Genomic DNA, 27,081 nt, shown 5'->3' with positions numbered 1-27,081 from the left:
AGCGGCCCAAGACGCGCTGCTGTCTTGCGCTCCCTTTCAAAGCATCCCCATCCAACAAAAGCCCAGCACACTCTGTCCAGTCAAAGCACTTCCCAGCTGCGTCCCTCCTGGCGGCCCCTCTATTTCTCCTCCCCTTGGGGTCCTACCATCCCCCAGGCTTCCCCACACTCAGGTTCTCCCCAGCTGTCCTTCTCCAGCACCATCTCTGCTTTTCACACCACGTGTCACCTTGTATCACATACGTGCTCCATCATGGTAGCTACAGTTATCAAGTACTCACTACATACTACCACCCACTCCCCTTCAACCAGAGGTTAACCAGGCGTTACAGACAAGGAAGCTCAGCTCAGCCTGGGAACTGACCCGCCCCGTAGGATACAGTGAGCAAGCAGCAGGGCCAGCGCTGAGGCTGGTCCTGCCCGGCTCCAAACAGACCCTTCGGTCTTTCCCTGCAGTTCCTCTGCATTTCTCCCCAGTCGCTCCAAATCCAGTGTTTTCCTATATTCCAGACTGAAACTGGAAATAGACAACACTTTTTTCCCCTCTTAGTTTTTTTAAATTCATGGGACTGTAATGTAAGTCTTATTAGTCCATCTGCTTTTTCTGTTTGGTTTGAGTCTGCAGGGCTGTGCAGAAAGGTTTTTTGCCAGCTCTAGGACTCATCCGTTTGCAACAGGCTGCTGCAGCATCTGCTTTCTCTGTGGGGTACTGGGTTTCCCTGGAAAATAAGACTAACAGCACTTGCCACTTCCTGAGTATTACTGTGTGCCAGGCACTGGAGTAGGTGCTTTTGCTCATTTATCCATGAAGTGGGTAACTTATACTCACTTTACTTATGAGAAATGGGCTCAGAGGGATTGAGTCACCTGTCATAGGCAATGTGGCAAGTCAGGGATGTGGAAGCTCCCACGCCCCAGACTCTTAAGCCTCAAGCTGCTCATCGCCCAACCAGCTCCCTCTGCGATTCCCCGACCCTTCTGCCAGCAGAATTCAAGAAATGCACGTCTGCCAGGCCAGTCTAGAAAATACCTGCAGTGGCTGACACAATGGCCCCTGGGCCTTGGCTTGTGAAAAGTCTCAAGGTCACAGCCCTCTCAGGCAGCAAGAGAAACGTGGGGGAAAGTCTAGAAAAGCACAGAAGTCAGAAAGGCAAGACCTGGGAGAGCAGAGCAGAAGGAAGGAATGACCAGAAGTGGCCGTAAGTTCTCAGGATCAGGAAGAAGCACTGAGACTGCAGGGAAGATGGCCACGGGGTACACGGCTCGGGCAGCCCTGGGGAGGGAAGAGGCTGCAGTGGAGCCGGCTCACAGGGCCCGTCACCATGACTACGGGGTCTAAGGCAGTGAAGTCCGCTCAGAGGGCGCTCGTCCACCACTGGAAGTTCTATGTACGATAACTGTCCAGACCGATGTTTATGACATTCATGAAACAAATGCGAATTACCTATCTACGTGTCACAGTGACATCCTTCCCCACCTCGCTGGTCACGAAAGGCTGAGAGTACTGTGTCCACCAGTCAGAGGGGACACGTCTTGCTGAAGTGTGCACAGCCAGATACGGCAGAGTCCAGACCGAGGGCCTCAACAACAGCACTCTTTGCCCAGGCCTCAGCTGCGCTAGGAAACTCCACACATAAAGAGAATACCCACACGCATCTGCAGGCTCTGTGAGCAGATGCAATATCACAGGCTCTAACGTTACCTTTAATACAACCAGGACTTACAGGTGGAGAGGCGAAGCGACAGGATGGAGAGCTGCTACAGGGACCTTCAGAGGCGGAGCCGGCGTACACGGGCACCGGAACCGGGCAGGCTGGGGGAGAAACACCGACAAAGAGAGTGCGATTACACGAGCTGTCCACTAGCAAGCCTGTCACAACTACTACAGCTTTGTGTTGGCCAAAAATTTACATTCACCTACTTATTACAGCTCCCATGGGTGAAACCAAAAATGCAGTAATTACTAAACTCCTTCAATTTGGACTTGGAAGGAAAAACACAATTGTAATTAAATAAACACAACTACAAATATTTAAGAAAAGCTCAATGAAATCTTGAGAAGCACATAAAAAATTAATTTTGTAATTCCAAATACTAATTTTTCCTTAAGCTTGCATTCACTCTTTAAGTAGAAATGTAAAAAGTGGGTACTCACATTTTTTTACTGGAACTTGCTCAAGAAAAGGATGGCTAAAAAATGCTTCTATAATGAAAATGAGAATGCAACCATTAAACTGATGTTGATTTTTGCAGATAGGTTAACCTCGTCAATGTAGTCAACATAATATCCTTGAGATCATACATAATTATTATTAACTTCTTTACATAGACTCCATTTCTTTTAAATGTAAAAGCACATTATTTTATAAACCATCCATAAAACCCATCAAATTATAAGTAATTCTTAATGAATGAAAAATTTAAAATAATGGTGTGAATTCTCATGAGCAGCACAGCACCCCTGAGGCGACTAAAGTAGACGCGTCCTCTAGTGTGTGCCGTCTTCAAACAGACAAGGGCACGGAGAACTGTGACCAGGCCCTCGCGAATCACTCTGTGAACTACGGCTCTTAACTGTCCTAGCGGGAAATCTTAGACAGCTGATTTGTATAATAAACTCTACTCCTCTATCCCAGAAGAAATATTCCTACAGCTGGTTTCACATTTTTTAAAAAGCTATTGATTTGATTTTTAGTTTCTTCAGCTATTCACCAAGGATAAAACCTACACAGTAAGCCTGCTAATTAGATAAAGATAAATAGGTAGGTAAGTACAGGGCAGTTCATTAATTTACTCTTTTCCTGTTTGTATAATTTATTTCGTTATTTCTTTAAAACTTCACGAAGACCATCTCATTTATCATTAAGTCTCCAAATTGTATGTTACTAAATAGCACAGAGCAGACAAGGAGAATGGCACAGCCCAGCACAGAGGTTCACCAGGTAATACAAAATCAGGAATGAGCTTAAGTGAGGTTCAGTCTAAACTACCTCACACTCAGAAGCACTCAGTTCACCGTCCCAGTAAATGTTCTCAGTAGACAGTAGCTCTAACAGTTTCCGTACGGGGGAAAGATGAAATAGTCTAACTATATCTTTTCTTAAAGTTTGGTAAAAATTGGAATTAAACTTTAGTCATGTAGTTTGGTAAATATTTTTATCTTTCAGATGGAGAAATTAAACTGAGATTGCTCTGTAACCATGAGAAATGTCGGCCAATAGTGGAACGACAAATAGGATAATAGTTTCTAAATTATCGATTATCTTAACTATTTACATACCTTCCATACATTTACAAAATATGTGAAAGAAAAAAGACAAAGAGATAGAAAGAAAAGTAAAACTGATTATCATTTTCTTCTGAAACATCTATAGTATCTTTAAAAAAAATCTTTACATGTGGTTGCCAAGGAGGGTAGGGGCATAGGGATGGAGCGGGAGTTTTGGATTAGCAGATGCAAGCTAGTATATAGAGGATGGATGAACAACAAGGTCCTACTGTATAGCACAGGGAGCTATATTCAACATCCTGTGATAAACCATAATGGAAAAGAATATGAAAAGAATGTATACATACGTGTAACTGAATCACTTTGCTGTACACCAGAAACTAACACAACATTGTAAATCAACCATACTTCAATAAAAAATAAATTAAAAAAAAATTTTGGAATACACAAAAATAAAATTAGAAACTAGCATACATACAAAATTTGAAAATATTACTTACCAAAGTCCATTCTATCTTTTTGGTTTCTCTGAAGCAAACCCAAAAGGAGATTAGCCAAATAAGGAGATGTTTCTCTGGGAATGCTGGGAAGAAAGGAAAAAAAAAACCACCTAAGTGGTGAGTTTATATATTAACTACACGACTTTCGCCTTCATTACAGTAAATGAAAATGTATATGCAGTTTCACAAATCCTACATTTTATACCAAGAGGACCATGGCAGACCCTCACTCCTTAAAGGAAAAAACAAACAAACAAACACTAAGCAACTGCCTTTGAAAAGCAGCATCAATTTGGGAAGATTCTTGCATTGTGCTTCTTATTGCTGTTGTTGGAATATCTGCGAGAACAAAGCACTTCACAAGCACAGACCATCCTGAGTTTTAACACAATGTCGACCTAGCACTAACAGTTGCTACAGAGTTCTCTGTTAGACAAACAGCCACCTCCAATTCTGTCTGCAAAAGGGCAGAGCTTAAATAAATACAAGTGAGAAATAACACAGCTTCCTGAAATCCAATAAAAAAGGACAAGGCAATAAAAAAAAGTGAGTAATAGGAATAGGTAATTCACAGAATAAAAACTACAGAAGGATGTTAAACAAATAGCGAGCCAACCTCACTAGTAAAGAGAATAATGCAAGTTAAATGAAGAGCTAATTGGCCCTGCTTGGGAGGCATGGAGACTGGTAACAACCCCTGCTGGTAGAACGCAGGAAAGGAGCGCACTGCTTGTTCAGCAGTGCAAACAGGGCCAGCCGAGCTGGACAGAGTGTCTCTAAGCCCAACAATTCCATTTCTAGGAGTCCATCCTAAAGAAATGCACAAATGTGTGTACACGTGCACGCACGCACACACACACACAATCTCTCGTCACTAAAGCCTGTTTGTAGTATCCAAAAAAATGAAAACAGGGATCTGATTAAACAAAATACGTTACATCTAACTAGGGGACTCTCTAGCTATTTTAGAGCTAGCTATTTTCTAGGGGAAAGCCTAGCTATTTTCTACTTTATGCCCATCTATTCTGTTTGCATCTCCCTCCCCTCAAAGAATACATATAACTTCTGTAGCTTTTTCTTTTAAATAAACTTAACATTTTTAAAAAGAAAGAAAATGGTACAGCATACAGGCACCTATGATACACTAGTAATTTTCTAATTTCCTGTTAAAATGAAAGCTCTCCTTACTGTTAATTGAAAAAAGATTCAATAACGGAAAAACATAAAACACATAGAATTCAAATAGATAACACTGTATTGACAAATGGTAAAACCCAGTGTAATCAAAACACATACCTAGGCATTAAGTTTCTGTTTTTCTCATAAAGCATCCTTAGGTCTTGAGGACTATTAGCCTGTTCAAAAAAAAAAAAAAAAGGGAAGAAAACCATTTAATTTCCTAAACAACTAAGGGCAAAAATTCCAAATCATATGATCGAAGCTCACATTCTGCTATAGAACAGAGACTCTGAACTTGAAAGCCATGAAATGCTGAAGGAGCCACAGATGGGCACGAGGAACTTAACACACTTCTGAAATTGTACGTGAATTCTGCACATCTGGGCATAATAATGTACCTTTTCTGAGGTCAGATTCTCAGAGAGGCCTGAAACTTAGAAAAGAATTACTACTCTGGAGGTTACATGGCCTACCCAACAGGTGTGTTTTTACTGTGTAAGACCAGGGTGTAGTTCACCCTCGAGGGATTCAAGGCAGAGAGCTCAGATGACTGCTGCTCTTCTGCCGCAGTAACGAGCAGCACCCTCATGGTAAGTGCTGCTGAATCAGTGACACCGTCTCTACGGCCAAGCTAGGTTGGGAAATGCAGTGTTCAACCTGGCTGTGTCACCGACTTTTAAAAACCATGTTGGGCAAATAATTTCACTCTGTTCCAGTTTTCAGATTCAAAACTCCTCTTTGTAACTGGGCAGTATGAACTCAAGAGGAATCACTGTGATTATATCCTAGGAGGCCTCTTTTTGACAGGATGTTAAGGGAGAGGAAGACCTACTCAAAGTAACTTCCATAAAGCCTAAATAACTACCTCTCACCCAGCAGTGACAGGAATAGAGAGCTGGGGACAGTCTCCAGTGATCTTCCCAGACCTGCCCTAGCCCTCACGTGGATTCCAGGACCCCAAAGCCAGGCTAAGCAGGAGGCGCTGACCTCACTGTTCACACCTATTTCCCACCAGGTCGTTACGCTAAGCCGCACCAGCTTTCATGAGCCTGGAGAACCTAACCGGCCCCAGGCCCAGTCCAACTACAAGGGAAGGCAGATAAAAAAGGAAAAAGCGAAAGATGTTCTGGCTCGCTACAGCAGTTTCGCCTGTTAACAAAATCAAAACAAGTCACAGAGGAACCAGAAATACTACTTTCAAAGTACAGGTGACCCTTGAACACCATGGGTTTGAACTGTGCCGGGACTTTTTTTCGATACATACTACAGTACTACACGATCTGCAGTTGGTTGAACCCACGGATGCAGAACAGCAAGTACAAGGGGCCGACTGTAAAGTTACAGCACATTTTCCACTGCGAGGGGTCAGCACCCCTAACCCCTACATCGTTCAGGGGTCAACTGTATTCCCCATTTTATAAGTCAAAGGCAACTGCAAAATGAGAGGATCCTCAAACTGAGCACATCCAAAAAAAGTCAAGGTACCTGGAAAGGCGGTTTTCCAACGAGGCACTGATATATCACTGTCCCTATGCTCCACAGGTCGGCCTTGGCATCATAATGTTGAGACATAATAACCTCAGGAGCCTGGGGATAAAACAATTCAAGAGACATGCATTAGGTCATTTACATAATTAATATGTATGGATTAATTAGCTGGAAAAGGTCACACTCCTAACAAAACTACAAAAATAAAAACAACACATTGTGATATTGCCCTAATCAAATGATACTGCAACGAATATAGAACCACATTCTTACACTGAGGCTTACTGGTAAATCTCAGAAACAACCGTGCATTAAAAGAAGCAAGTTGCAGAAACAAACATTTCTATACAATATTATGGACACATAAAATACAGAAAGAGTATTAAAATAATAATAAAGAAAAATATACCCCAATTACAGGATAGAGGTTACTTCTGGGGTAGGAGAGTAGGAGAGTGGGAAATGGGAAAAGGAGGGCTACGGAGGGCACATGAACTGTTTCTGAAATACTTTATTTCTTTCTAAAAAAAGATCAAGGCAAACATGACAAAATGTTAACTTTGTTAAATACGGATGGTGGGTACACAAGTGTTTGCTATATTATTCCTGTCATTTGAAAACTTTTAAAATAATGTAAAATCTGTTATGCAAAATACAATAATGAAAACTATCTTGGGACTTCCCTGGCAGTCCAGTGGTTAACACTCCGCACTTCCAATGCAGGGGGTGTGAGTTCGATCCCTGGTCGGGGAACTAAGATCTCACATGCCGCTCAGAGCAGCCAAAAAAATAAAAATGTTTTTTCTCTGCTGCTTTGTCACAGCTATTTTCCCATCCTCTCAATAGATGTTGCTTTTTAAAAATACCATCAATCAAGGCAAGCATAGCATTACATAGGAATGTCAAATACACTTAAAAGGTAGTGAAATTTTATTTTCCAGGCATAACATTTTTATTTATTGTCCCTAGTAAATTTCTTCTTGAGCCACCTCCCTTTAATAATCAGCCCAAGCACTCTGTCTATCCTCAAGGCTATTAGTTCAAGGCTGAACTAGTTTCACACTCAAGAAGTGCAAAATAGTATTTAATTATATTAAATTATAACATTTGCTATATAAGCAGTAAGATTATGATCAAGAAAAAGTAAGTCTAATACAGAAAAATTTTTTTGAACTTTGATTACTAGTTCCCTTAGCTCAAAGTGATTTTACATTAGAATAAACCCTAATTGAACATAAACCCATTTTAAATTAAAACTGAAATAGGTACATTTATTTACTTCACAGGATTCTGAAGTTCCAGAATTAAGGTATTTCCAGGCTTAACACCTCACATTAGTTCAGAAGTTTCACAGCTTCACCCTATTAGACCTGACAGTAACCACAGGAGAGGATAAAGCGGAAAACTAAGATTTTTTTTCAGCTGTTAAGTGTGACACTGATGGAAAACACTTCTACAATATAGGGATCCTGTCTAAAGAGACAACATGCAAAAGATGACTACATCCTACAGCTGAAGAGGTACCCCAAAAGGTTTTTTTTTTTAAGTATTCCTAAAATTATACATTATGTATAGCATGACCATATTTCATCAACTTTTGTTTTCAATTTAATCTAACAGGAGATTTCTACCATAATAACTAACTAATCATGTTAAAAAATAAATGCCAATGGGCAAAGATGACAGACTTTCATAGTCTGCTATACTAGAGCAAAAGACGTCTGCATTATATCATTATCAGTAATAGAATTAACATTTGTAATATAATAAAAACTCAGACTATATATAAAATCACATCTTACTTGGAAACAAGCATTATACTCAAATTCCAATGCTTATGCTGCTGTGCTGTAAACACACAAGGGTGCAAACACTCACCATGTACATTGGAGACCCACACAGCGTTGCAGCCATCATGTTACTATGTAGGTAACGAGCAAAACCAAAATCCGCTATTTCACAAAATAAAAAGGAGAAAATCAAATGACACCTTTGCTCAGTTAACACAGATCATATGACTCTTTAAAGATACAAGAGGGTACAAAAGAACTGTGAGAAATTAAAGCCTACTGAATAAGACTGTCCACCAAAGAAAACAGAGCTACCTCACTTTCAACAAGTTAAGAAACAGTAGTCATCACCAACTGCACAAGTCACTGCTCTGCCAGTTTTGTAACCAAGAAGGGAGTGCCACACTTTGCAAGAGAAAATGCTACTTATAATACATGATTCATTAATACAGCTCTCATCCAATATCAATACCAGGTATAGAATTGGAGCTGTTTTTGTCCTCCTCCAGATACCAGATGTAACCCATAAAATATCAGAGATTTCTTAAAATACTGCTAAATAATTATTTTTCCACCAATGAAGAGAAAAGCTTTAAAAAAAATCTAGCATTATAAACTGCTTCAAATAATCTTGAGAGTGCTAAAAAACCTTCCAAGTAAGAAGCCTGAACTAAATGATCTCTCAGATCCCTTACGTTAAAATCCAACAAGCTGTAAAGAATCAGGGCTATTAATTTGCTGCCAGCAACCATGATACATTAGCTTCCCTGTGATAAGGAGAAGCAGGATTTCCCGCTGGGAGTCACACTCAGAGTTCCTAGCATGGGGTCTCTGGCCCCGTCTAGCACCTGCTGCCAATAACGTAAAGGGTTCCCATATCCAAATGTACCTCACTGAACTCAATAAAAATTTTTAAAGTGTCTCAACAAAATCCATCATTCTAACAAAGCTGAACTAAAATTATCTAAAAATACCAAGTCCCAAAAATGTTCTTTGCATGAGACAATACATAGCCAGGTACCTATTTTGATGCGAATACCACTGACAGTGGACTTCCTACGATTGGCATAGGACAGCAGGATGTTCTGGGGCTTGAGATCCCTGTGGATGATGCCCTTGCTGTGCAGGACCCGCATGGCGGCGGCAATCTGATGCAGAAAGACTCTGATGGTGTCTTCACTGAGAGTGCCTTTAGCTGGGAGAAAAGGCGCTCCATCAACATTCAAGTATCATCTGCGTATTCTGAGGAGAACACTGAGGGAGTACGGAACTGGGATTCGCATTTTCTCATTGTTTTTACTTTAACAATTTAAGTCTGTGAAGAGAGAGCGGATATCTCAAAATTTTTAATCAATCTGTTGTAAAGAGAGCTGATTTACACTTGCATCCTCCATTTTCACTGGTGTTCCTTTTTGGCTTTCCTTTCCCATTTTTACTGGGAAGAACGAGCACACCAAGAGGTGCTCAACAAACGTGAGTCTCCTCCACAAGCCAAAAATAAGTCCCCTTCATATCAAATACCTGGGATAAATGTCCATATTTAATTCCAGCCATTACCTGAGCAAGAATTAAAAACAGGTGAACTGCTTGGCTGGCGAGACTTGGGCATCACCTCCCCGTGGGCCTGCCGGGGTCTGCGGCCCTACACCTGCCTCCTCTCATCTCCCTGCTGCCAACACACGGCCTCACCGCAGCATCTCTCCTAACTAAAGACCCCCGTAAGGAGCCACGTCTTCAGTACTATGAAGAGGGGGTGGGAATGATCTGAGGGCAGTCGCTGTTCAGCAAACGGCAGTGTTTCTACGCGCCCACTGGAGCGTGTAACGGAACGGAGCTTGGTTTGGAGTCAGGCTGCCTTTGCTCAAATCCCAGCTCCTCCACCTACTGCGTGACCCTGGAGGACGACCCCTCTGTGCCCGTCCTCATCTACAAAAAGCTGAAAACAGACCAACCACACGGGGCTGTTGTAACAATCAAGCACGACAGCATATTTAATAATAGAGACTTTAGAAAAAGGCCTGGCACATAAGTACTCAAATGTGGGCAGTACACAAATATATACTTCATGACAATGGGTCTGAAAGTCATTCCTTGAATCTGCATTAGGGATTTAATATCCATGGCCCCATTTTAAAGCCTTTGTGAACATACTTCTGCCCATACAACTCTAGAATATGTTCTTTATAACCTTTCCATAAACACCCAGAACAAGTGAAATGTTACTTTAAAAATCATTTTAATGACACATTACGTGACAGTTTATGTCCTTAACATCTTCAAATAAACTAAATCCCCACGGTTTAAAAATTACCAAATTGGGCTTCCCTGGTGGCGCAGTGGTTAAGAATCCGCCTGCCAATGCAGGGGACACGGGTTCGAGCCCTGGTCCGGAAAGATCCCACATGCCGCGGAGCAACTAAGCCCGTGCGCCACAACTACTGAGCCTGTGCTCTAGAGCCCGTGAGCCACAACTACTGAGCCAGCACACCTAGAGCCCATGCTCCCAACAAGAGAAGCCACAGCAATGAGAAGCCCGTGCACCGCAACGAAGAGTAGCCCCTGCTCGCTGCAACTAGAGAAAGCCTGCGCGCAGCAACAAAGACTCAACACAGCCAAAAATAAATAAATAAATTTATTTTTTAAAAAAATTATCAAATACTTTTTTTCTGTGAGGGCAGTTCTTAACCTATCCCTTTTTTAAAATTCTTTGGAGTTCTTTTCCTGATGCTATTAAAAAATAAAAATCCAAATACACTAAAACATATAAAAAGTGAAATCTTCCCTAGTCCCATCCTGGAGATGAATGAACACTGTTTACCTCTGGAGTATATTCTTCCAGATCTACTTTCTTGCAGGTGGCAACACATAAATGACTGTACATTAGTGGGAGTATCAAATCAACTAGAGCTTTATTTTTGTAATGTCTTACTTAAATTACACTGAAACAATTAAAATGGACGGTAGGGCTTCCCTGGTGGCGCAGTGGTTAAGAATCCGTCTGCCAATGCAGGGGACACAGGTTCAAGCCCTGATCTGGGAAGATCTCACATGCCGCGGAGCAACTAAGCCCGTGCGCCGCAACTACTGAGCCTGCCCGGTAGAGCCCGTGAGCCACAACTACAGAAGCCTGCGCGCCTAGCGCCCATGCTCCCAAAAAGAGAAGCTACCGCAATGAGAAGCCCGCGCACCACAACAAAGAGTAGCCCCCACTCGCCGCAACTAGAGAAAGCCCACGCAGAGCAACGAAGAGCCAACGCAGCCAAAATTAAATAAATAAATAAATAAAATGTATTATAAATAAATAAATAAAATAAGAAATAAAATGGATGGTACAGTTTCTTCCATTTCATTCATTTACATTTTCATTCTAGGGCTTAGAAAAATTTTGCTACTTTAAATGACTACGGCTGCTCAGAACCTGTATCATTGCCCCACGACACACTACTGAATAGACTTAGGGTTTATTTGATTCAGAGTCCGAATTCTAACACTGTTCCTGCGGGGAAAAATTAATGATCTAGTTTAGGCTGCTTCTGGGCACAAACTACAGTAAAAATTCACATATTTCTACGAACACAGGATGCCTACTCTCAACACAATCCCATAAATTGAAATTCTCGCGTTAAAAGCTTAACATTTTAGAGGCACAGCTAACATGAAAGCTCTCAGATGAATGAGCTCTTGAGCAGTTCGCCCTAGCAGGGCGGGCTCAGCTGTGGCCGCCACACTGAAGATACCTGCTAGAATTAAAGCACAACTTACCAACTACGCTACAATTTGTCTTATTTAAAACTTGCAATTGATAGAATTTGTTTTCTATCTTTTGATAGAAAAAGGACTTTATTTATCAAAGCAAATAAAAGGACTAAATAGCTGTCTTGTGATTTGGTGGCATTAGACCAGCCCGACCTTTGACCGCCAGATCTTCCAGACCAGTGCTCTCCAACAGAAATATAATGTGAGTCACATACGTACCTTCAAATTTTCTAGTAGCCACATTTTCAAACATGAAAAGAAACTGGTGGAATAACATATATTTAATCTAACACTTCCAAAATATTATCATTTCAACCTATAATCAATATAAAAAACTTAAGATATAATCATTCTTTTTTCCTATGAAGTGTTCAAAATCCAACGTGTGTTTTACATCACAGCACATCTCTCAATTCAGACTAGCCACGTTTCAAGAGCTCAACAGTCCCATGTGGTCCATGGTACCATATTGAAGAGTACAGCTCTAGACAATTCCTTAAGGACTAAATTTAGTTTACATGTCTCTTCAACTGGCAGCTGGAGACCAGGGAGAGGTTAAATAATGACCAAAATCGCATAGTGATTAAGTTATATGAACAACAGAACTACTGCAAACCAGCCTGCCTGCCTGACTGCAGCATTCAGGTAAGCTCTGTACTCTTGGGTCTCCTGTTCTCACACTATTGCTCTGGAATATCCAATGCAGAGTTCAACATCACAGACAAAAGTGCTGTGGAAGCTAACAAATCCGCTACAGCAGCATGAGCGCCTGTGTCAGCCAACAGGACCTCTGTGAAAGAAGGAAACCGATACTCCAGGGAGGGCTCTAAACGGCTAAGGTGCCCCTCAACCTGACCCCAGGGAAAGGTGCTTTCATCAGGATCACTAAGCAGTCAAGGAGTTCAAGATTCGGAGGCGGACCAGAAGGTAAGGCAAGGTGTCTTCTAGCTCCAACTCCTCTCCCCCCGCAGTGAAGAAAGGGCCTGTCTCTGCACTGTATCCACTAGGAAATGACATTTTGAAAAATCTTTTTATCAAACTGAGAATTTCTTAAAAAAGAACCTCAGGGAAATACAAAAACAAAAACACACATGGACTAAACTCCTGAGTTCAGTCAGGATAATGGCTGTCTCTAAGCGGGAGGGACCGGAGTAGGATCACAGAAGGGCCTACAGGAGCTTCAGCTGTATTTAGAAGGAGTAATCCTTGTGTTCTTTACATTATTTCTACATGGCTTTCCAAATCTCAGCAACATTTTATATTTTAAAGATTTTTAAAATCTCATTTTTAATTGTTTGGAATTGTTTACTGGAACATTTAAAATATGTTGCTTCTCTTCTGTAAACTGTCCATACCCTTTGTGGGTGTATTTACTGATGTCTTAGTGTTTTTACCATCAACTGCCATGGCCTGTTTCTAGGCTGAGTGACGAACCTCTCCTTGTCTTTTTGCCTACTCCCCGTGTATCTTTAAGGGGCAAGCAAGTAGGTGCTGGCCTCATCTAACGTCGTTTTAAAAAGCACTTTTGAGGCACACAATTTGATTTGAGCACTTACTGTCCTACATGAATACACTTTAGATACTAGCAACATCTAGCACTAAAATCTTACCTCTGGGCCACAAACTATCTTACCTCTGGGCCACATAGTAATTTCAAGGTTACACTTAATCCCTTATAACATTTTAAAAAACTTACGAGCAACATTCACATTAATAAACACATTCTTGGATACATTCTTCCATTATGGTTTGTTTTGTTTTGTTTCTGTGAAGTAAATGAAATGGACTAAAGGTTCACTGACAGCAGCCCACTAGCGTCTTTTGAAAAGAAATTCTGTTGGTTTTTCTCTTTTGGGGAGACACCCTACCTCTCAAACTGTCCGAGAGAGAGGCACACATAAACAAGTACTTATACACAAGCAAAGTTTAGGAGCAAAACCACAACAAACGACAGTCAGTCAGCAGAGTGACCACAATTACACACACACAAATATTTACTGAGTGTTTCTGTACAAGTACAGAAAACAGGGGTAGCATATCTCAGAAGTAAATGAAGACTAAACAGACTACATTACTACACTGAACACTGACAAAGTAAAAAAGTTACCTTGCAAATAATCTGCCAGGTCTCCACCATTGCAATACTGATATATAAAAGAAAAAGTAATTAAAATAAGACACTGATTCAAGCTTAATTCATTATCAGTTAACTTTAATTAAAAATACATTGGTATAGAATATAAATCTAGTCTCACACAAATTATAAGAATTATAGAATCAATATTTTAAAATTTTATATTCCTTATAAAACAGAATCTAAATCACTGAATCAACTTTATTAATCCAAATTTTCAAATAACCTACCATCAATTTTAAAGTACATATTAATCAAAAGAAATGTGAAATAAATTAAACAGAAACCTGTATACTACCTACCTCCATCACCAGAAAGACAGAGTTGGGTAATTCCTGAAAGAAAACATATTAAATATGGTTTAGATTAGAGAAAAAATTAAGCACAAATTTAAAAAATAATGACAGTTAATAAAAATAGTACATGTGTCCATTTTAAACAAGTAAAATGAAATCACAAAATCCATTCGTAAGTGAAATTTAAAATCCCCAAAACAATGACATAGCACCTCAGCTTCAATGACGCTAATGTAGTCATGAAAAAGTTCAATTCTATTCACGGAAAGAACTAAAGAAACATTCATCTTTTGGAAGAAAGATTCATCTTTTGGTTATGGTTACCGCTTGTGGAAAAAAGGAAGGATTCTCTGGTCCTCAAGGAAGCACTTCCACTTTGAAAAGTTTACGATTTGGAGCAATGACTTGATAAATCCTCCCTAGCAACACTAAATGCACAATCTGAGTTCTGGAATACATGATCCAGGATGCTTAGTTCTTTGTTTTTCTGGTTTTTCTGTATATTTGAAGGCAATCACATTACTTGGGAATTGCTGGCAAAGGGAAGACATTTTATCACGTGAGAAATCATTAAACATAACTTTCAACAAAATTTTCTTCTTCTCAAGTATAAAATACAAAAATCTTATCTCAAACCAGTGTTGTTTAATCACGTAAGAGCACCTAGCTATTGCAGAGGAAAGAGAGCGAGGAACTCCTAAGGGGAGGCTAAGGAGACACAAAGAACTTCTGTTCCCTCAATATGACAAAGACACATTCCCGTCTTGGGTTTCACAATTTTGGGGGTACACATAACCACTCAGTTTTCCCAAGCATTCACTCACTCATTCAATAAATAATAAATAAGACAGAAATACTTTAACATCTTTGACTTCTCGGGCAGACCTTCTTTTGCCCCCCTTTGAAGCAATGAAAATCTCCATAGATTCAATCATTCTCTCCCACACCCCCCTTGCTAAAGGCCCGTCCTTTACGTGAAGCACCCGAGTAACCTGGAGCAGGAGGAGCTGCAAGTGCCAGGAAGAGTCAGCGACAGAAGCAGAAAAAAACGTTCATTTTGTAGCAAAACCAATCAAGCCATCTATAGACAAATCAAAACTGAAACGGTACTGGAGCCCAGGGAAGAACTAAGAAATGTTTGTAGGGTCAGAAGGGCTGAGAAGTGAGGCCAACATACCTGTGAGCCAGACCACACCAAGGGTTTTCCAAAGCTAAATATATATTTATCCTCCCTTCTAATATTAAGACATCCACTTCCTCAACTACTCCCCAGAACTTCCAGCAACAAAACTAAACATAATGAATTTCATTGCATCACTTCCCTACTCAAAGTTCTTATTAACTTGATAAAAAAAAAAAAAACCTATTCTCTAAAAAGAAGGGGAAAAAAAGGATATCATTATGAACAACTCAATGCCAGTATGCCAAAATTTGCATGAAATGAATACACTGAAAAACAATTTGAGGAAAAACGCAACTTACTAAAACTGACAAGAAGTAGAAAATTTGAAAAGGTATGTATCTGTTAAAGAAACTGAATTATAATTTAAAACCTTTCCACAAAGAAATTCTCCTTAAGTTTCAGTATAGTCCCAATCAAAATCGAAGGAGATTTTGTGCATGTGTGGAAATTGACAAGTTGATTCCAAAATGTATGTGGAAATGCAAAAGGCCAAGAGTAACTAAATATCATGTAGAAAAAGAAAAATAAAAGTTGGAGGATTTATACTACTAGATATCAAGTATGATACTAGATATCATAAAACTATACTGAAAAAGACAGTGAGGTAAAGGCTAAGGGGACAGAAAAGAGTCTAGAAACAGGCCCCCACATGTGAGCTCGCAATGCAGAGATGACAGTACAGAAGGGAAGGATGTCGGTTCAGCAACAGATCAACTGGCTCCCCTTTGTAAAAGTAAATTAATTGTGACCCCTACCTCACGCCACATACAAAAATCATTTCCAGGTAGATTATAGAGCTAAATGTGCCAGATAAAACAATAAAGACTCTGGGGAAAAACAAAGAACATCCTCATGACCCTAGGGTAGGCAAAGTTTTCTTAAATATGACACAAAAGCACTAAATACAAAAGGAAGAAACAATACACTGGACTACATTAAAATTAAGAACTTCTACTCACCAAAACAAACGATTAGGATAGCAAAAAGGCAAGTCAGAGTGGGTAAGTCATTCACAACACCCATATCTGTCAAACGACTCATATCCACAATATATAAAGAACTCTAACAAATTAATAACAAAAAGACAACCCAATAGAAAAACAAGCTTCTATAGGAATTTCAAAAAGATATTTAAATGACTAATAGATTTACAAAAGGTACTCAAATCAGGAATCATCAGGAAAACGCTAATCACAATCATAAGAAGACATCTCATCACCTGAATGGCTAACACTGCCCAGTGCTGGCAAGGATGTGGCGTGACGAACTGTCAAAATGTGGTGGCAGTGTAAGCCAATACGCTGGCAGTATAAGCTAGGCCTATGCATAGCCTATGATCCAGAAATTCCCCTTCTATAATGAAGCCTCCGTAAAAACCCAAAAGGACAGGCTTCCAAGAGCTTCCAGGATGGTGAACATGATGAAATCTGGTGAGAGTGGCCCACTCATGGTGGATACCTTGCCCTAAGCATCTCTTCCATCTGGCTGTTCCTGTGTTACATCCTTTTATAATAAACCAGTAATCTGGTAAGTTTTCTCTGAGTTTTGTGAGCCACTCTAGCAAAATGGAACCCAAGGAAGGGTCAGGGAGCAGACCAGAGAGCTGGGAAAACCACTTCAACACAAACGACAAAGAGCTGCCAACTCTGATTCCCTCTTCTTCACCTCCTACAGTACCCAAGTCCTATCAACCCGGCCTCCTAGACATTCCATCAATCTGTCCAGGCCTCCCCGTTTCCACTGGTGCCTTCACCCACCCAAACACCTGCAGCATGGTGGCCCCATATCCACCCGTGCCCACTCTCCACAGAGTAGCCAGTGTTTTACATACTTTAAGAAACTCATATGCATATTAATTTATAATGGAGAATATGTCTTTCTCTAACCATAATGATTAGGTCTAATACTCTCTCTATATATACTCCCTGACATAAGAATACCTGGAATGCTAATTCATAATCAGAAGATTGCCCAAAGATTACAGAAAGAAAGAAAGCAAAAATAGGTTTTCCCCTTTCCCCAAAAGAAGAAAATTGCTTTTTTTCTTGATTACTAAAAAAAGTATGTGCTTATTGCAAAAACTTAAGATACATAAAATCTGAAGGAAGAAAGTTAAAAAATCACCTTAATCTCACCATCTGAAAGAAGCGCTATTAATATCTTAGTGGTCTTGTTTTCATGCATCTATAATACTTGTACACATACTCACACCCAAAGGAAGCATGTACATGCTAGGTTTTTAAAATTTTAATATAATTCATTTCCACCTTTTTGTTTAATTATCTTCACCTCTCCAAGTAGCCAATGTTTACATTTGGTATGTATCCTTCCATATCTTTCTCCTACTCATACAATCATAAGTTAAACATACACATACTTTACTTTGAAAAAATAGGATATCACATACAGATGTCTGAACCTTGCTTTCCTCACTCAATAATACACCAAAGAAATCCCTCCAGGTCAACTACATATAGACAACTCTTTTTCATAAGTGGGTCATATGTCATAGTGTGACTATATCACCATTTATTAAGCTATTCCCTTGCTAAGGAATATGACTTGTTTCTAGTTTGGGCCATTATAAGCAAAGCTATATTGGTTCTTGGACATATATCCTAATTCTCAAGCTTTTATGGCTCTGGGAGAGATGCCCAGGAATCTGGGTTGCTTAGTAAAAGGGTGTGTATTTCTAACGATGACAGATATTTCTCCTGACTGAAAGATTTTTTAACTACCTATTATACACAAGACACTATTCCAGGTCCTGAGGATACAGCAGAAAGCCCACAGAGTTAAACGCCCTGTTCTCCCCAGTCTTCAATTCTAAGCAGGGAGGGTCAGGAGCAAGACAACGGAAGAAACACGTATGCAGAGCGCGTTAGAGGTGACAGGTGCTTGGGAGGAGGGGAGACCGTGCCGGGCAGGGACTGCAGTTTTATTTAGGTGGCTAAAGAAAGCGTCCCTGAAAGCACAGCGCTTGACGCAGGACCTAAAGGAGGCTGGGGCGTGCCTGTGCAGGCTGCAGACACGGAGACCGTCCTGTGCATACAGTCTCCCTGTAGGGGACATGGCGCTCCAGGAACCACAAGAAAGCCAGAGCAGACGGAACACCAGCAGCGAAGCACAGAGCAGGGGAGCCAGAGCCAGGGGCACCGGGGTTGGGCTTTCACTCACAGGAATGGGGTCCGCACAGAGGAGGGACACGCCCTACCTGCACTACGGGGGGGGGGGGGGGGGGCTCTGACCGCAGTGTCGGGACTCTTCTTCAGGGCACGGGGGCAAGGTGTCGCCAGAGAGCATCCCCAAAACACTCTAGCGGTTCACATCTGTGCCAGTGACACAGGAGAATAGCTTACACCTCCCCCCACTCCCACCAGTAAGAATTACTGCACTTTTTAATTTTGCCCACCGGAAGGCTGAGAAGTGACATCTGTTACCTTAATTTACATTTCCCTACTTGTTCATGAATATCACCCATTTCTTAGCCATTTTTATTTCTCTTACGAGAACCAGCAATTTGTGTCCTTTGCTCACTTCCTCTTTGGGTTGTCTTTTCCTTAATTTGTGAGAAGCTTTATGCATTTTAGGTGTCAGCCCGTCACCTTTCGGGTTGTACGTATGTTCTCAAACTGCCATTCGTCAACTGCATGTTTTTGCATTTTATTGTGGTATAGATTTAAGTGTACAAAGACTTGTGACACATGTATACACCATGTAACTACCCTTCCAGTCAAAACACAGAACATTCCATCAGACCAGAAGGTTCCCACATGCCCCTTTTCTGTCCATCCCTGATACCAAGGAGCAACCTCTGATCTGCTCGCCCCGATTTCTAGCACCCTAGCCGAGTCCCATCTCCTCTGGAAACTCACAAAAACAGAATCACACAGTAGCTGTATATAGCTGGCTTCTTTTTCTCAACATAATGTTTGAGATTCATACGTTATGGCATGTATCAAGTTTGTTCCTTTTTATGGCTGTCAATTTGTTCACAATATTATTTGCTATGAAATAATTTTTAAAAAATTTTGTATGTCCCTACCACTTTTATGGCTTCTGAGTTTATCCTGATTTAAAATACCTTTCTAGCTCTTAGATTACAGATTTAAGCCTTTAATTCATCTAAAAGTTATTTTGGAAAATGATGAAAATAGACATCCAGCTTTATTTTGTCTCAGATGTCAGTTGGCCAGCACCGTCTATGAAATGCATCTTTTCTCACTACACTAAAAATTACCAAGAGGTGGATGTTTATCCGGGTCACTGACATTCATGCAGGGAAGTACTCCCAACTGACAATATTTATCTCATGCCCAGAATGCTCAAAGATACGTATCTTCTGAAAAACAGACATGATCGCACCCTCCAAATGGCTCTGCACTGTCCTCAGACTAGAGATCCACCCCATGTGGCCCCTCCACCCTCTCCTGCATCACTCAGCGCTACTCCTCCCTCCCGCCTGCACTCCCACCACATCCCTTCTTCCAGGTCCTCACACCCGTCCCTCCTGTCGGCTCCTCACAGAGGCCGCATCTGCATGGGAAGCTGACCTGTTCTCCCCGCCCCCACTGGAGCCTGGCCTCCTCCCACTTGATTATAGATTCATATATCTATTTAGAAAACTCTAAAATAAATATAACAAACAGTGGTTATCTCTGGGAAGTGCCATGTCTTTTCCAATTTATTTGTGTTGACAATGTTGGAATATTTTAACCGTGGGCATATATTACTTTTGTAATTAGGGAAAACGTGTTTCTTTTTAAGTGTCATCCAAGCTGAAACCTGATCACTACAAACAATGTCAAAAGTTCTCAATTCATCAAAGTGCACACAAACTTGAGGTGGACCTCCACAAGCGATGGCCAGTGAGAATGGTGCAAACACCCTGTACCCCTTGATGAACAGTCGGAATCCAGGAAGCAAATCCAAACTCTGTTTACTGGACAGCCAAATGCTCAAGGCTAGATTCATTTGACTAATAGTTCTTAAGTTTATTTTTACAAATTAGTTCCAGGAGTACACAATGCACCAAACAGTAAACATTTTCATGCAGTCACCTGGACATTCCCAGGTGTTCCATAATTCTGGTTTCTGAGTACATGTTCTCCCTAATGCTATCTCATTCTGCAGCCAAAACCAGTACTTTAAATATTTCTCATTCTGATAGAAAAAATCCAACTACACTCTCTACCCTGAAAGCAAGACCTACTCTGAAATTGACAGGGTTTTCTGCACTTCTCAAAAGATGGGAAATTAAGAGTTAATATTATTCAACAATTTTTGTACGAGGCGCTGACTTGCACCACTTGGTGCCCTCTGTCTACGGAGACGAAGACAACTACACAAACAGCTCTGAGGAGAACGGGCATTTCAATAGGGACTGTGACATCAGATCACTCTTACTTTAAACTTTTTTCCCCTTTCTTTCTAGGCTGCTTTGAAATTTCTCAAATGAAGGAATAAATTACACCCATTTAAATAGGTAATAAAATATACCCACAGCACGCACATATTCTGTGCATGGAGTTTAAACTGCAATATTTTTGGAGAACAGTCACACACTGCCATCAAACGCTTTAAAACTGTTCATGCTATTTGTCCTAGTAATTCCAGTTCTAGAAATTCAACTTACAAGAAATAACTGGGTATCTTCAGAAGCTATGTGTTCTCCTCGTAGCATTTGTTTTTACAATGGGAAAAACCTTAACATCTTGTAACGTGGGTTTAGTTAAATAAATACTCTGTGGTATGATATGACTACATGAAAAACGACTATATATATTTTTAAAAGGACATAGAGGGAGAGCAGTCCACTAAAATTAACCACACTAAGAGCAAGGACGTCGTTCTACTCACAGCTTTGCTCCTTTGTTCCCTGCACTTACAAACGCCTGGCCACCGTAGCCCCTCAAACCTCACGCGACGAATGAATTTGAGTAACACGAGTGTATACAGAATAGGTTTCAGCTAGAAACATACACGGCAGCATCACATAACACGCTCATTTACTTTCTGGAATTCCACTGCCCAGACTAAGCAAAACAAAAGAACAAGATAACACCCATCACGTACCCTGGTCTGCTTCGGAATCACAGGGGAGGGAAAAGCTCAATCTGCTGCTCCTCAGTATCAGACCCCTGGGGCTCCCACCCGGTGAACACCACTGGCCACATGTGATTCCAGTATTCAGGGATTTATAAAGCACAATATGGCCCCTAAATACAAGCCAACTACTTGCTCTGGTGCTCCACCCAAAAAACAGGAATTTTCTCCAAAGTTGGCCTTTTTAAAAGGATTGCCAAGGGTAATTTTGACTATGTAGAAATGTTGCCTTAGAAGGTAACTTCTGAGGACTTCCCTGGTGGCGCAGTGGTTAGGAATCCACCTGCCAGTGCAGGGGACACAGGTTCGAGTCCTGGTCCGGGAAGATCCCACTTGCCGCGGAGCAACTAAGCCAGCGTGCCACAACTACTGAGCCCACATGCCACAACTACTGAAGCTCACACACCTAGAGCCCGTGCTCCACAACAAGAGAAGCCACCGCAATGAGAAGTCCGCGCACCACGATGAAGAGTAGCCCCTGCTCGCCGCAACTAGAGAAAACACGAGCACAGCAACGGAGACACAACACAGCCACAAATAAAAATAAATAAAATAAATACATTTATTAAAAGGAAAAAAAAGAAAGTAACTTCAGAACCCAGCCTTCCCACCTCCACATATAATGCAACTCTACTGTATGCCATGGCGATAATCCCAGACAAACCTAGATGAATATGCAGAGTTTCCTTGTTTTTATTCCACATATTGCCTAATATCTCCACCATTAGCAAATGTTGCTTTTGCAATAAGAAAAAAGCTCTACCTGGTTTTTTCAATAGCTCAATATAGTCCTTTCTACATTTATCACAGAGATGCTAGATCTGGACTTGACCTAAGACAACACGACTCCTATAGTATATTATCATCTGTCAGAAAGTTTACTCATGCAGCCCATTATTTATTTTATCCTTCTGCCCTATGCTACTGTAAACAAATTCTTAATAAACACACAGCTCAAGCTATATATCTTTTCAACAAGAATAAGGCAATTTTCTATTTCTGTCAAGATTCACTTACATTTGTATGAAACAGAAAAAAAACTTAAGTTCTTTATTAACATACAAATATTTCTTTAAAAATCCAAAATAAGGTACCTGAACATCATAGAGCGCTACAATGTTTTCATGCTGAAGTTCCTGTTAAGAAAATCGAGAATTCAAAATATTTGTATTTATTCTAATAATTATAATATTCCAATACACAAATAAAATTAATTTAAGTATACACACACATATACATCCATTTATACTACTTCTAGTATACCATACTTCTGTTACTAGATTAGAACAATTCAGTCTACTGAAGAATAAAAACAAATGTGCCTGATCGAACTTTACTTGGGGCCTAAATATTTTTTTTACTGTCCTAATTTTTTAGACTCTTAACAAGGTGAGTACTCTCATTTACAAAATAAAGGTCAGAGTTAGTATGACCACATACTTTCTGCTAGTCTTTCAGATTTAATATACAATTTCTAACAAGAAAGGCATAAAATTCCAAAGTGCTTTTAAAAAGCACGATTTGCCTAAAAGAAAACGAAGTATAATTCAACAAGCTATAATTCTTACCAAAGAGCTGTCCAGAGAATAGTAGTTCTGATGAATGTTAGATGAAGGTTCCATGTTTATATTACTTTGGGAAACACTGGGTTAAACACACCTAAATTGGTCTCTTCATTGTATAATTTTTTTCGACTTTCTTTAATGAGTCAAGTGCTTTATCACTCTCCAAGAAGTATTCAGTAAACAGCATTTTCCACACTTATTTGACCACAGACTCTCTTTTTCCCTCAAAGCATCCCACTGGGATAACAGTACTTGTGAGTGATCTAAAAAGACCACTTTAAATAAATAAATAAATAAATAAATAAATAAATAAATAAATAAATAAATAAAAAGACCACTTCCAAGTAACTTTGTTCAATTTATAAGGAAGAAAGATTCCAACTGCCCCCATTTCTCCAAAAAAAAAAAAAAAAAAATTAACTGTAACATGAAAGGAATCAGCAGAAGAGATAAATAATGTGTAAGAGGGACCTGCCTCTTCTCAAACAATAAGGCAATAACTAAGGGAAAGAAATGATGAAAAGCTAAAAGCAGTTTTCATCTAATCCCTCTAAGCACTGGCCAAGAGCCACAAACATCTATTCTTAAAAATAGCTTCCCAGTACTCAATGCTTCAAAAAACTGAGCGTGCAAAAAACGAGAGCAACGGTGAACATTCTCAAACTTGGGGCCAACTACCAAAATTGCAAAGGATGTCATCGTGTATCCATTTAAGTTTTAATCTAGTATGAAATACCACATAAAGAAACATACCTTTAGGATTTTAATTTCCTTCCCAAGCAGTATTTGTGATTTTGACAAGTTCTTTTTATTAATACTTTTAATAGCTACCTCCCAATCAGTTTTCTGGAAAGGAAAAACACTGTTACTCCTGGAAATTATTCCACAGAAACAATTCAACAGCAAAAAAAAAAAAAAAATATATATATATATATAAGCATAAAGATGCTTTTAGCAAATTCATGTAACAGCACTGAGAAGAAAAATAGAAAAGAACCCGAATCTCTAACAGGAAAATGATTTTATAAATTAAAGGTGTAGCAAGCTAATGTCCTACAAGATAGCCAGTAAAAATAAATAAATATGAAGACCACGTAGTAACAAGCATTAAGTGAAAAAAGGACACAGTTTATTTACAACTATTTAAAAGTTATGGAGGATAACCTGGGAGGTGGTGTAGTTAACTGAAAACAGGATTTGACAGCTAGGTAGGATTAAACGTGTTTTCGCTATTTTTTTTCCCTTGAGTTTTAAGTTACTCTCATGATAAAGTCAGTAGTATTTATTATTCTATCGGCTAAGCAACCAGGCCATCCCTTTGGACCTGCCCCTTGGCCCAAGCATTCTAGGATTATTTCCACGCCCGAGGTGCCTTTCCAAATTCCTTAGATCCTAAAACCTGCTGGGAGCCTGTTTGCGAAACAGCAAAAGCTTTAAAAAAAAAAAAAAAAAAGCTAAGCCCGCTTTCGGGTCGATTCGGGTCTCCCCGCGCCCCGCCCAGCCCCGGGGACTGAGGCCGGTGGGGCCGTCGGGGCCCCGCGCGGGGAAAGGCGACACCAAGTCGGGGAAGCCCCGGGCTCGCGGGCCGCCGGCCGGTTTTCCGCTGGGTCTGCAATTACCGGCCACCGGGGAGGTCCGTGCGCTGCCGGCCCGGCCCCTCCGCAGCCCCCTCGCACCCGCCGCGGCCGCGCCTCAGGCGCCGCCGCCCGCCCGGCCCGGCTGGCGGGGCTCACCTGGCGGTGCCGCCCCCGGAAGACCACGGCGAAGGCCCCGTGTCCCACGAGGTCCCGCTTGCTGTACTCGAAGTCGCCCACCACCTCCATGGCCGCGCCCCGGGGTCGGCGCGGGCGGGCGGGCGGGCGGCGATCAGCACCGCGGGCCCGCCGGCCCCGAGCGCGCCCGCCGGCCGCCGAGCTGGGGCAGCCGAGGCCCCGGGCCCGAGCGGGCGCTCATGCCGAGAGGCCGGGCGGAAACGGGGAGGCGCCGCGCGGGGCCGGGGTCAGCGAGGCCTGGCCCGGCCCCGGCCGTTCCTCATGCCGGCCGCGGGCTCCTTGGCGAAGCGGGCTCCCTGGCGAAGCGGGCTCGGCGCTGCCGGGCAGGGGCGCCGCCGCCTCCGTCACTGGGCGCCCCCGGGGCCGCGCGCGCACCCGGTAAAGGTGCGGGCCCCGGCGCCCCTCATCCCCGCCCGTCGGCGCCTCGGTCTCTCCGCGGGCACTGCTCAGCGCCGGCCGCCGCCCTTCGCCGGCTCGGCCCAGTACCCTATCGCCCTGCCCCGCAGCGGCCCCGCACGCGCGCGTCGGCCGCTCCGCGCCGACTGCCGGCCCTCCGCGACGTCAGCGCATCTTCTTTGCCGCAGCGCTCGGCGCGGCAGGCGCGCTCCTTCCGCCGGGAAAATGAGTGCCCAGCTGCTGATGGAGGCGGGAGGGAGCGCGCGAGCCTGCGCGCCGTGGGCTGGACCCGCTAGGAGGCGGGCTTCGGGGCAGCGGGTCGCCAACACCGGCTGCGGGAGGGACAGGGGCATCCCTGTGCAGAGTGGACCCCGGGTCTGCGGTGAGGGCAAAGGAGTATCTCCCAGAGCCCGGCCTTTCCCGCGCTCTCCAAAGCCAGGGGTCACGCTGCCAAGTCCCAACCCTTCTGCGTTTACTGCTCAGGGTTCCTCACGACGTCGTGTAGGGCAGGGATCCTGCACTTCTTGGGGTCGCTTGGCTTCTGTGAGAAGCTGATGACAGCTCAGGACCGTCCTCCCCGAGAATTGCCAATGGTCGCAGACTCAGGTTTGCATAATTTCAAGGCTCTAGTGAGAACGCTTGCTTCCCGCCTCCGGTGTCCTGCCGGTGTGACCTCAGACTTACCTTAAATCACATAAGGGAGTTTTCTTTTCCACCCGATTATTAACGTTCAAGCGACAAGGAACTTATTTGTCACCTTTCCCTCAAAGAGGTGTCTTACGAAATCATTTTATAAACCACGTGCTTGAGAATGTCAGAAATCTCAGGTCCTATCATGCACTGTATGTTCACTTGTTTAATGTATTTGCTCTCAGGTTATCCCTCACCTCCAGAGCTACATTTCCCACTCCAGGCCCATCCCTGCACAATGACCTCTGAAGGCCAGACAGGGACCCTGAGAACCTCCAACCTTGAGGCAGTCAGCGGAGGAAATCTCCGGAGAGGAACTGGCCCCTTCCTGAAACCCTTAAAATATGGGGTCTTGGGTTTATGCTCCCAACTCTGCACACCTACCTAATTCCCTCTCTACTTCAAAATCTGGCCCAGGTGCGTGTTAGACCCTGTGAAAGTCTGCAGCCTTCAAAAATTAAGAGCAAATGAAGCAAGTTTGCACACACACACAAAAATTCATGTGGAGATGATTCCTTACCTCTTTGAAAGATTCTCTATCTTCCTTTCTCTTTAAACATGAGTATTTAAATAGGATATAGGATTCAATGTGCCAAAATTCACTGAAAAGTAGTTCTCTGGGATAAATATCTTACGGGCTGTAGGACCCTGGACCAGCCACTTCACCTCCCCTGCCTAGGTTTCCTCATCTGTAAAATGAAGATATAACATCAACATATACCTTCATTGAGTTGTTAAGAGGATTGAAGGACTGAAATGTGGAAAGAGCTTGGAAGATTGCCTGGCTCTACAAAGCACTATTTCAGTGTGTGTTGGGTTGGTAAAGTGAGATCAAAGCTGGCCATAGGCAACCCTTCCCCGACCCCGGCCCAGTGCTGGGGTCTCCCCCTTCCCTCCTCTGTCCAGTCCCCAGGTGGTGCTTAGGTGAACAGAATGCAAGCTTTGCAGTTCTAGGGATGGACCATTACACCTGTGTAAGAGCTGTTTATCTAACTGTCG

The 27,081-nt window shown here is 42.0% G+C and overlaps 1 protein-coding gene across 13 annotated transcripts in view; it reads right to left on the bottom strand.

Annotated features, from left to right (window-relative positions):
• The window catches only part of ULK2 (unc-51 like autophagy activating kinase 2), a 65,606-nt gene extending 40,010 nt beyond the window's left edge, over positions 1-25,596 (bottom strand). For 3 of the 13 annotated variants that reach the window (XM_082441042.1, XM_082441040.1, XM_082441039.1), the window contains exons 1-12: positions 24,958-25,595; positions 23,978-24,070; positions 22,754-22,795; positions 14,378-14,410; positions 14,049-14,085; positions 9,207-9,380; positions 8,274-8,347; positions 6,393-6,494; positions 5,025-5,083; positions 3,729-3,838; positions 2,155-2,202; positions 1,724-1,812 (exon numbers count right to left, since the gene is read on the bottom strand). In XM_082441042.1, coding sequence (XP_082297168.1) covers positions 1,724-1,812; positions 2,155-2,202; positions 3,729-3,838; positions 5,025-5,083; positions 6,393-6,494; positions 8,274-8,347; positions 9,207-9,380; positions 14,049-14,085; positions 14,378-14,410; positions 22,754-22,795; positions 23,978-24,070; positions 24,958-25,047 — 951 coding nt within the window. In that variant the 5' untranslated portion in view covers positions 25,048-25,595. Of the gene's footprint in view, positions 1-1,723; positions 1,813-2,154; positions 2,203-3,728; positions 3,839-5,024; positions 5,084-6,392; positions 6,495-8,273; positions 8,348-9,206; positions 9,501-14,048; positions 14,086-14,377; positions 14,411-22,753; positions 22,796-23,977; positions 24,071-24,957 lie in introns of those variants that run through there. The other 10 variants (XM_082441037.1, XM_082441038.1, XM_082441043.1 and 7 more) reach the window with 8 other exon arrangements.
• Between the last annotated feature and the right edge of the window lie 1,485 nt (positions 25,597-27,081).

This window comes from Balaenoptera physalus (genome assembly GCF_965194825.1).
Source record: "Balaenoptera physalus genome assembly, chromosome: 20".
Lineage (NCBI taxonomy): Eukaryota > Metazoa > Chordata > Mammalia > Artiodactyla > Balaenopteridae > Balaenoptera > Balaenoptera physalus.
Note: the sequence above shows the minus strand (reverse complement) of the source record. Positions and strands in the feature narration are given on the sequence as shown.